The sequence below is a fragment of the Staurois parvus genome, unplaced genomic scaffold, assembly GCF_062004578.1.
Source record: "Staurois parvus isolate SC_StPar_1 unplaced genomic scaffold, SC_StPar_1.0 ptg000572l, whole genome shotgun sequence".
Lineage (NCBI taxonomy): Eukaryota > Metazoa > Chordata > Amphibia > Anura > Ranidae > Staurois > Staurois parvus.
Genome location: NW_028318368.1, coordinates 3,461,234 through 3,473,523, shown reverse-complemented (window position 1 = coordinate 3,473,523; position 12,290 = coordinate 3,461,234). Strand labels below are relative to the sequence as shown.

The 12,290-nt window shown below is 36.1% G+C and overlaps 1 protein-coding gene across 2 annotated transcripts in view; it reads right to left on the bottom strand.

Annotated features, from left to right (window-relative positions):
• LOC149450532 (N-heparan sulfate sulfotransferase 4-like) overlaps positions 1-12,290 on the bottom strand; it is a 429,028-nt gene that overhangs the window by 195,584 nt on the left and 221,154 nt on the right. For both annotated transcript variants that reach the window (XR_016315239.1, XM_089691790.1), the window contains exon 6: positions 1,168-1,296. Coding sequence is in view for 1 of the 2 variants with exons in the window: in XM_089691790.1 (XP_089547916.1) it covers positions 1,168-1,296 (129 nt within the window). In the remaining variant the exon portion in view is untranslated. The remainder of the gene's footprint in view (positions 1-1,167; positions 1,297-12,290) is intronic.

Below are 12,290 nucleotides of genomic sequence, written 5' to 3'. Positions count from 1 at the left end.
ACACTGATAATACAGGATAAAATGTATTTCTATTGTGCTTCCTAAGTCACTCTGATCTTCACTTAATCAATTCTACACATGGCCCAATTTGTACCTACTTTGAATGAAACTGAGTTCTCATTTCCCCCAAATATTGGTGAAATTTCAACTTTTTTCCTAAATGTATTGAAATCAGTGGAAAAGACAAAATGATGGTGGTTTTTAAGGACACATTAGGTTTTAAATGGCTCCTTAGGTGTGCAGAAGATTCTTTCATATGACTTTCAACTACTGTTATGCCAAAAAATGGCCATTCGTTAGCCACATTAGTTTAATATTTTATTGCCACGAGAAACAAAAAATATACAGTGAAAATTAACATTTAAATTGCTGTATGCACACAAAGTAATATGAAAAAAAAAAAATCTCAAACAACAAAACACGCAAATAAATTAAATTACCCCTAATACACCTTAAAACTCACATTCTCTAAAAAAAAAGAAAAAAGGAGTCTGCTGAAAAATTAGCAAAATCTTTATTTTAAAGTGGCAGCAAAGTCCTTATACCTAAAATCTTCTAACAGGCAGGATTTATATAAGAGAAAAGACCCTAGTAGTCTCTTCTGTCATAAATACCCCCCCACCTGTCATTAGGTAATGTGATCTGAGCTGCATATGTGGAGTTCAGATCACATTTATGGCCTGTTTTTTGTGCCGCCGCAATATAACTCTCGTGTGCATGAGCAGGAGTGACATCACCGCTGCCTGGCCATTCAAGAGGTCAAAGATGCGAAACCCGGAAGGAACACGGGGCAAAGATTGAAGCTCCTAGTGAGCAGTGACAGCACTGTGTTGGAGGGCTCTATTTGCAGGTGTGTCTGTCATAATGTGCAGTGCATACTAGCACATTATAACAAACCCCCAGGGGGATGCAATTTTTAATTTAAGACTACTGAATTACCACTTTAACAGTGAAATCCAAAATCACCCTGGTAATTCTTATTATGAACATTAACACAACATTTTTTGTTTATGGACACATTTATCATTGTCAAAACAGAAATTAAAATCTATATATCACAACACTCACAGTTGTTGTTCTAATTTTGTAATTGTTTTAACATTTGGAAAGAAACAACATACGGTAATATTAGTAAATATAGCAAACTACTGATACTCAAATACTTACAGGATTTAGCAGCACTGTCATGAACAGCTCTCCTCCTCGAATACTTTTGTCCAGTTCAGTGGGTCCACCGGGATATTCTTTATAGAAGATGGTGTGTGTAAATAAGCCACAGGTTTGCCGAGGCAATACCTAGTTAATAAAGGTATATATTAGTTATATATAAAACACAAACACCCAGGCTAGGCATAAACATGAAATGTTGGCCAGATGATTCAACAGGTAAAAAACCCTTCTTACAAAACGGCCTTCTATTAACATTTGCACAAATTCTTAGGCCCAGGGTTCATGTTCATGCATTCTGCAGACATCCCAGGTGCCATCCTTATCTTGCGAAAGAAAAAGAAATTCTTGAAGAAAAATAATTTTCTTTTTTTTAATATTAACCCCCAAGAACAATATTTCAGCAGTTTACATTTTTGAGTTCCATGTCAGAGTGTCTTATGCAACTGTTGATGAGCTCACTTAGATTAGTACTGAATGTATTATTTTATTTTTTTTATTTAGCACAGACCTGACTCATAAGCTTAGATTGAGAGGTGTGGTAATGAACAGTCATTATATGGTAGAAAGGGAACCACTTAACATTCAAAAGGCCCTATAATTAAGCTTCGGATGGAAATGAAATCCATGTTGCAAAGATTAGTAAGAGAAATGTGCTTGAGAAGCAGGAGGTTTTCCTTGTATCAGATAATATGACTAAATGTTTTCTGGACTTTTGGAAAGTTCAGTGCTTAATCTAAATTAATCTACTTAATACATACTGGTATATCAAAAATTATTGCACAAATACTACATTTGTAATACAAATACAAATAAAAAAACCATTTCCATTAAAAAAAGACATGGCTTAACATACAGTATAAATGGGAACCACCACTTCAGTAATTTTATAAATATATATATATATAGATCAAATGTGCCCAAACACTTTGCGATTGTTAGTCCATTTTATAAATCCACCCACAATACATGTGTAATTGTATTTCAGTTCTGATCCACCGTAGTGCTTTCTTCATGCGATTCCTGTGTATCAAATTGACAAAGTCTTCAAAGACATAACAAATAAAGCAGAGTCTCTGGGTTGACGTCAACAGGGTAAGTGGAGGAGAGCCGAACAGAGTGTCTAGCGGTAGGAAGATCTGTCAAATTAGCTGCTAAGTTTCCCCTGGAATTTTTTATATGAAGCAGTGTGGATTGAAAAGCTGTATTTTAACATTCTTTCTTTGTAGACTTTGTTAGAGGTTTCATCAGTTTAATACACAGGATTTGCATGAAGAAAAACATTGCGGTGGATGGATCCTAATTGAAATACAGATATACATGCATTGTGGGTGGATTTACAAATAGACTTATGATTGCAAAGTGGGCACATTTGATAAATATATATATATATATATATATATATATATATATATATATATTCATTTATATAATCACTGAAGTGGTGGTTCCCATTTGTATTGTATGTTAAGCCACATTTTTTTTAATGGAAATGTGTTTTCTTTAATATGCACTTATGCTATAATTTTGGATATATGCATTAAGTAGATTTGTTTAGGTGAAGTGCTGCACTTTCATGTTAATAATTTATTGTTGGTGGGAATCAATGAATAACTACTGGCTTGCTGTTAGCTAAGGGATGCTTACAGTGTTCAGAAATGTATTTAATTTTTTATATTGAAAAAAAATTTTATATATATATATATATATATATATATATATATATATATATACCCACACTCATGAGCCACTTTATTGGGTACATCTTGCTATTAATGGGTTGGACCCCCTTTTGCCTTAAGAACTGCCTTAATTCTTCATGGCATAAATTCAACAAGGTGTTGGACACATTCATCAGAGATTTTGGTCCATATTGATATGATAGCATCAAGCAGTTGTTGCAGATTTGTCGGCTGCACATCCATGAACCATTGATACAAGGTAGGATGAGTCCATGCTTTCATGTCATTTACGTTATATTGTGACCCTACTTTCTGAATGTCGCAGCTGAAATGGAGACTCATCAGACCAGGCACCGTTTTGCCAATCTTCTGTTGTCCAATTTTGGTGAGCCTGTGTGAATTGTAGCCTCTGTTTCCTGTTCTTAGCTGACAGAAGTGGTACCCGGTATGGTCTTCTGCTGCTGTAGCCCATCTGCTTCAAGATTCAACGTCATGCATTCATGTACATGGTACATGGTATTTTGTATACCTTGGTTGTAACGAGTTATTGAGTTATATGGGTTGCTGTTGACTTTCTATCATCTCAAACCAGTCTGCCCATTCTCCTCTGACCTCTGACACCAACAAGGCATTTTCGTCCACACAACTGCCGCTCACTGGATATTTTCTCTTTTTGGTTGTGCTGGAAAATACCAGTAGATCAGCAATTTTTTTAAATACTCAGACCAGCCCCTCAACCATGCCACAAAGTGTTGTTCAATGAATCCCCCTTTTTTCCCCATTTTGAAGTTCGGTTTGAATGTCAGCAAGTCATCTTCACCACGTCTAAATGCCTAAATGCACTGAACTGCTACCATGTGATTGGCTGATTAGCAATTTGTGTTACCAAGCAATTGAGCAGGTGTACCTAACAAAGTGGCTGGTGAGTGTATATACAGTATATATATCAACATTTTAAGCTAATTTGAAGTACATTTGCTCCTCAAATTTTCTGCCTTTACCTTCTCCATCACAAGCCTTCACTAATCTTTGGATTGTATAATTCTATACTTTTACTCTTGCTTTATCTCATCATTTCTACCATTTCTACAGTCATCAAAACCAACTAATATCAATAGTAATCAAACATACCGTCCTCACTGTTGTTAATAAGACTAATTATGAGTGAATGAATAATGTAATATCTTCTCTACCAGCAATTAGCCTGATCCACTCCTGAGTTCCAATCTGCTGGACTTCCACCTGCCAATCAGGAAGTAATTCAAACCACAGTCCTTTTCTCTTATTTTTTTTTTCTTTTGAAACTTTTTTTAAAAAAACAATATGAAGTGTCTTTTGCAAAAATTCTAGCTCTGCACACAAGATAAATGAACTGGTGTCCCCTTGGTTTAAGTGGACCCTTCAACTCTTTTTGCCTTTTGTCATCTGGATATCAGCATGCCAGCCTGGAGCAGCTGGTAGCTATACAAGGCAGGGTACAAGTCTTTCTTTAGAGAGAAAAAACATGTACAAAATGTGGAATTTAAACAATACCTTTCCTCAAAATGTTCTACATTAATTAATATAACAGTACAATACTTATAGTATAATGAAATTAAAAACTGAAGTAATATTTAGTTAAATGAATTGCAAATCAGCAGTAAAAATATATTTACATTGAGACTCAGGATGAACCCCTAAAATGTGTGGATCAATTTGCTCACCCTAAAACATAAACATTTTTTTTTCTTTTTTTTTTTTGTGGAGCTATGTGCCATTTGCAACGTTTGGTTGATTGTTTACACTATTTTTTTTATAATTAAAATGTATGGTAAATAAATTTACAGTTATGAGTTAACCCCAAAATTAGATTCTGAAAACCAAAGTGTCAGAATGTGGGCATTTACAACAGAAGAAAATATTTAATTAATATAATTGTTACCTTTATTAAGGAGGTCTATACACGTTATCTATAAAGTATGTTCACTATATTATAGAAGGCTGGGCATATTTAAGCATATATCTATTTTCTAATGAAGACACTTTCCACATTACAGGTTTTATTGTAATTGTAATATGATTTTTTCTAGTGTACTACTGTAGTATAATAGCAATATTTCTGTTACAGCAAATTAAAAAAAAATACTAGCCTGAACTTCTTAGGTATGTATAAATAGTAAAAGAAGCACTCATTTTCTTAACCTTATGCAGAAACAGATGCTCTGAGTTACATCTGGTGTTTGTCACATGACCATTCCACAGAATACTGGTCACGTGATCTTTGTTGAAAAGGTAAAACAAATGTAAGCACTTCCTTTAGGCTAGATTTAAATTTGTGAAATGCAGGAATGCGCCCAAAATTGTATGTATTCCTGAAATGCAAAAAAATATCAAATCCCTTTCTTAACAGCACCCTGCTGCACCTTGCTAATATGTGCGTATTTGCGCTTGTCAAAAGGAATGGTAGAAAAGTACCATGAATTTCAATGCGGCACAATTTTGAAAAAAAAAAGGTCATGGCATCAATGAACACAACACAGAAATGGGAGTTCTTCAAAAAGACTGTATGTGAACACACTGCAAAATATAGTCCCAAAGGCAACAAGTTTAAAAGGCTAAAAATCAAACCTATGTGGCTTACGGCCAAAGTTAAAAAAGCAAAAGAGCTATATATATATATATATATATATATATATATATATGTATATATATATATATATATATATATATGAATGAAGGAATGCTATGGTCATTTGAACATTACAAAGAATATAACAGAATATGCAAAAAGGAAATAAAGGCTGCAAAAACTGAAAACGAATGACAGATTGCAAAAGATAGCAGGACCAACCCCAAAAAATTCTTCAAATATATTAATAGTTAAAAGGTCCGGTCCAAGCATGTAGGCCCTTTACAAAATAATCTAGAGTGGGTGACTGGGGACAAGGAAAAGGCAAATATTAAAATATTATTAAATACCTTCTTCAGCTCTGTGTATACAAAGGAGCATGGGGGAGCTCTTGTCCATAATGGGCATGGTATTGACAGAGTTCCAGACGATCCACATTGGCTCACATTCGATGTGATCCAAAAATATTTAGACAGAATAAAGCTGAATAAAGCACCTGGATGATGGAATACACCCACGGGTCCTTAAAAAATTGAGCTCTGTCATTTCAAAGCCATTGTTTCTAATTTTTAGGGACTCTTTAATGACTGGTATAGTACCACTGAATTGGCGTAAGGCCAATGTGGTGCCAAAAATTTAAAAAGGGGTCAAAATCTTTACCAAGTAATTATAAACCTGTTAGTTTAACATCTATAGTTGGGAAGATACTGGAGACTTTAATAAAACACCACATAGATGAGCTCGTGCTGGAAAAAAATATTTTAAGCAAAAGACAGCATGCATTCATGAAAGACAGAAGTTGTCAGACAAATCTGATTTCTTTTTATGAGGAGGTGAGCAAAACCTTGGACAGAGGGGAGGCGGTGGATGTGGTATACTTGGATCTTGCAAAAGTGTTTGACACAGTTCCCCACACACGGCTAATGTGTAAGGTAACGTCTACAGGCTTGGAAAAATCCGTATGTAAATGGATAGAAAACTGGCTAAAAGATCGTATTCAGAGAGTAGTGGTTAATGATTCATACTCTGAATGGTCTAGGATTGTTAGTGGTGTACCCCAAAGTTCAGTGCTGGCACCCTTACTTTTTAATATATTTATAAAAATATAGGGTCTGGGATTAAAAATACCATTACAGTCTTTGCAGATGACACCAAGCTGTGAAGTGGAATAATGTCCTTACCGGATGTCTCCAACTTACAAGCTGACCTCAATGCACTGTTTAATTGGGCAACTGTTGATAAATGTAAGGTTATGCACTTGGGGGTTAAGAATATGCATGCATCATACATACTGGGGGGGTACAACTGGGGGAATCAATGGTGGAGAAGGATCTGGGAGTTCTGGTAGATCACAAGCTTAATATTGGCATGCAATGCCAAGCTGCAGTTTCTAAAGTGAGCAAAATCCTCTCTTGTATTACAAGAGGTATAGACTCCTGAGAAAGAGATATCATTTTACCCCTGTACAAATCATTAGTAAGACCTCATCTGGAATATGCAGTTCAATTTTGGGCACCAATTTACAAAAAGAACATTGGGGAACTGGAGAAAGTACAGAGAAGGGCAACCAAACTGATAAGAGGCATGGAGGAGCTCAGCTATCAGGAAAGATTAGAGGAACTGAATGTATTCTCTCTTGAGAAGAGGAGATTAAGGGAGGATATGATCAACATGTATAAATACATCAGTGGTTCATATAGTGAACTCGGTGTAGAGTTATTCACCCTGAGGTCATCACAGAGGACTAGGGAGCACTCTTTACATTCTGAGGAAGATAAATTTAATCTCCAAACATGGAGAAGTTTCTTCACAGTAAGAGCTGTGAAAATGTGGAATAGACTCCCTGAAGACTTGGTTCTGGCCAGCTCAGTGGATTGCTTTAAAAAAAGGCCTGGATTATTTCTTGGATACACAGAATATAACTGGATACTAACATTTATAGGTAAAGTTGATCCAGGGAATATCCGATTGCCTCTCCTGGGATCAGGAAGGAATTTTTTCCCCTGCAGGAGCAAAATGGATCATGCTTTGCTGGGTTTTTGCCTTCCTCTGGATCAACTGTGAATGTAGGATTATAACTTTTTTTTTTAATGGTTGAACTAGATGGACTTTTGTCTTTTTTTCAGCTAGACTAACTATGTAACTTATTTTGTTCTATTTTTGAGCATAGGGCAGACCATTGAATTTAATGGGCTGCTCTAAATATGCAACAGGAAGTCTTACTATCTATGAAATTAGGATTACAAGCAATAGTATATTCAACAATGGTGGAACTATAATTATAGCAACCAAGGACATGACTCCCTTCACTAAGTTGTGTTTCCATCACTGTCTCCCAATATAAGAAGGCTTTTTAATTCTTTTGCTGCCAGAGTCAGTTTTTAATTTTTGTACACATGTTAAAATGCAGAATTAAAGCCTGAAGACTAGGAAACCCTCCCAACCTCCCAAAAACATCACATAATTTCTGAACGCAGAGACATTAAAGAATAAAATGGTGGTCATTGCAATTTTTTGTCACAAGATATTGGCATAACTATTTATCAAACCCACTAATCAGCCTCCAGGTCTTTTTTTGTCAAAGCTTAATTGAACAAGCTGAAGTTAGAAGCTAATCGTCTACCATGCACAGATGCACTAGATTTTGCACTCTCCAGTTTGAATACATCAGCCCCAATAATATACCCATTGCATACTAAAATATAAAATATGAGAATGCGAGTAGATAGCTACTAGACATGGCTAGACTTCAAATTGCATGCACTCATTAAATGGAAACAAACTACAATACCCACATTTGTCCACAGGTGCCTCTTAAAGCTGAACTTTACACATAACTTGATAAAACAAATGTTCTTTAGCAAGGAACATACATGTGCTATTAAAATTAGTGTGTTGTGTAAATTACCTCCAGCATTGCTCCTGCTTCTTCTTGTTGGAGGCAGCTGGGAGTCTGTTTACAGGCCTGTGTTGCCACCATTTTAAACTTTATGTCAGTGGCAGTAAAAGGGATAAAGGTGCCTCATCTAATCTGGATAAACATATTAGCATGAGATTGAAAGGGTGTCTTCCCCTTTCTCCTGAAGGGTCCTTCAGAACAATAATTGTGCAACTCCCCACCCCTGTCCATGCTGAGAAATGTAGAACCCACTCTCTTATTGAATATTGACAACGTCAGTTTTAGGTTATGACAGACACTTTACTTCTTTCACTAGAAGGAATTTGCTATTCAGAGCCCTGCTTGATGCAAGTGCTTTCAGAAGCTAAAAAACTATACTACAGGGATAGAATTAGCACCTGTCAGTGTGGTCCATTTGGGCAGAGCGCAAGTCCCAGCTGTCAGCAGAATCAGTGCAGTCAACAATAGGTACTTAAAAAAAAAGCTAGTTTAAGAGGTAGTTGAAGGTACCTGGAATAGGGGCTATTAACATTTTATCATGGGGCCTTTTATTTTAAGCTTCAATCTGTTGTTGAAAGAAAAACAAAATTGCTTTTCTCTCCTTTTTCAGATACAAGCAGCCAGCAAAATATTTGATTTCCACAGTAATGCAAGAAACAAATTGAGTGTTTAATTTCCATGTACTGTATATATATAGCTTAATTTTAATGCTCAGAACTGACAAATGTCTAATTTCAACTACTCACTTAACACATTAGGAGTGTATATTGCATATACTACAGTTTTGAGAAAGTTCTTGTTACAAAGTAGCAGAGATAACTGAATAGATTATTCTGATCTGAGATTCAATTAGGATAGGTCAAATTTACCTAAGGAAGATGTTTCCTATATTTTCTTTATTTCCTTGAGTGTGAGCATCACATTGTGATAAAACCTGGAAGGTTTCTTCATGCTCCTTTGAAGCCTTCTCCAAGTTATCTTACCATGCCCACAGGCTAAACAGGAAGGGTAGTTTTATCAGACACAAAACATATAAGTATTGGAAGAACAGAAGCTAACCAGTGTCTAACTTCACACAGAGGTCAACTAATCTCAGGGCATCAGCAGTTTTATGAAGAATCTTCACAGGTACTAGCAATTCTTTTCTCACTTATTATGATCCTCAGTGCATTAGCAGTATATGTTTTCACTGCAGCAGAAGTTATCTTTTTTTTGCGTGTTTCTTAAAATGTGTTTACCAAAAAAATCACTGCCAGGAATTTCCATCCTACTAACTTTCACTAAATATTATAATATTTCCTTAGGTGGCTCAGGGTGACTCAATACTTACAGTAGGTATAGACAGGGACCATTTTCAGATTTTGTTTTTGTGGCCAGGAGTCACAAAAAATGATAGGTACAGATTCCTGCTTACCCTTTGAAATACAAAAACTCTGAGTTTAGAAGATCACACTGACCTTGATACAGCATTTACAAAGTTATCTGCACAAAGGACTGATATGTCCAATGAATCAGTCTATACAATTATCTATAAATGTATGAATGGATAAGAGCAAGTTGAAGCAAAAACTCTTCATACCCAAAAGTTTTTTTTCAAGCCATCAAACAGGCCTTCCTTTCAAGCATGGAGTATTTATCCTTTGTGCAGACAGACATTTTTGGAAATACTGGAAAATCAATATATCTAAGTTATTGTCATTAGGATGTTGTTTTTATTTCACAAGGCATTTGATACAAGAACAGATTGGAATGTTCTTTATTACAACAAATGTTGACTGACCTCAACACATGCAGCACAATATACTGACCAAAAAAACTGATTCTACAAATACTAATGCAAAGGCATCAGAATACAGAAACCTATTCACTGTAAAACCTGGTTGAGAATAAAAGCCAGCACTGCATCTTGATTTAAAAACATTTATAAATCACACTGTAGAAATGTATTATGCCATCATTTTCCCCATACATTGATAACTCTTGGACTCGCACATTATAGTCAGTGAATTAAGTGCTACAAGAAGCATTCAGAAACTGCACACATGCTAAAGGATATGATCAGAGACAAAAGACATTTGACAGGGGATGGTCAGAGACTGTGAACATACTTTACGAGTTGCTGGTGACAGGCTTCAGAAGATAGTCAGGAGGATAGAACAAACAATAAAAATGATAACAGGGTTGTCCCTTGGAGGAAATCCATCATCCTACCTATTACATGATTTGCCACTCTCTAATAAGAGGTACAACATTTCTTTATTGAAGCATCTCCTCAATGCAGCAAAAGCTTGCATTCCAGCATTATGAAAGAGCACTGTACCTCCCAACAGGATGCATGGGCTCGCTCATGTTACTGAGATCCAGGAGATGGAGAACCTAACCATGATATGGAAGGAGCAAGAGGAAAAGTATTGGAAAATCTGGACTTCTTACTTTTTTTTTTTACAAAACAAACATCACTAGCTTCCCAACCATAAACTGAGGTGAGGTATGCTGGGTTTCTCTCCACTTCCTGGAGGTGACAGAATCCTCTGAGGACTGGGCCAGGAGGAGGGGTGGATCCTCTCCCACCTCCCTCCTTGACCACCCCCTTTTTTAAAATATTCTCTCTCTCCCTTAACCACTACCAGACCAGGCCTTTTTGCTAGAAAATTACTTAGAACCCCAAACATTATATATATATTTTAAAGCAGTAGCCCTAGAGAATACATTGGTGGGGTTTTCACTTTTTTATGTCACACAGTATTTGCGTAGCAGTTTTTCAAATGCAATTGTTTAGGAAAAAAACTAACTTTTTTGAATTGGAACACAAAAAAACACAATACATAGGACATTTTTTGTAAAATGTGACCAGCCGGTGGCAATGCTGGCTGGTTGATCGGGACTCCTAGTAGGACAGGTGCTCCCTTTAAAGCTGCGGAAGGTGGCAGAAGGTGGGATGTCCCCTCCCACTGCTTGTAATAGCCAGCAAGCAGCTATTTAGGCAGTCTTATTTCTACTACCAGAGAGCTGACCGTTGGCTCTAAAAACTGCAGGCATCATGCCGGTACAACGGATCAATATCCAGCGATGTACAGGTAGGGCGCTGGAGCTCCCTTCTACCTCCCAATGGGGTTTTGTGTTGTTTTGAAGCAATTGTACTAAACAACATCTACACTGAGACCAGGTTCCTTCAGATGCCCTGTACCCGTTTTGGGAGATTGTGTTGAAATGTTTCTGTATGCAATGCCTCAATGTCTTTGTTAAATGGATTTGTTATTGCTCTTCTAAATAAAGAATGTTAGGCAGGAATTAAAACTTGTGTCACTTGTTCAATGCTTCTGCCAAAATTCGATATAAATTTAAAACAAACATCTGACTATTAAAAGAAAAAAAAAGAACAGTTGATTTACTACTGTTGTTGGAAAACAATTATCAAGTAATTTGTGTCTTTTCAAAAACTATCCTATTCTGCACAGCGATTTATGAGTTTTCCTGTTTTTTTTTTTTAATGATGCATCCTTAAATTTCTAGTACTAGGTTAAAGGGCATGCACGCTGGTATCAATAAGGCAGGGGAATGCTCACTGACACCTTGCCATGCGATGATTAACCCATACGTACTGTATGGTATTTCAATTTGGCAGCATCAAGAAAGAGGGCTACACACTTGTTATATTACCATTTTTGATTAAACAATATATTTAACAGTTCAAATGCTGAAATGCTGGGTTAAAACATTATAGAGAGTCCTAGCCAGCACATTCACCCATGCTATATACAAAAGGAGCTATTATAGTTTAAAAATGCTGGGTATTCACCAACTGTCATATTCCAGTTGATAAAAATGCTTGTAAATATGCCCCATAGACCACATTACACTAAATGACCACTATTGAAACAACAGACCCCTATACTGAGGGACAGTATTACATTGCCAATTCTCCAGTGATTTA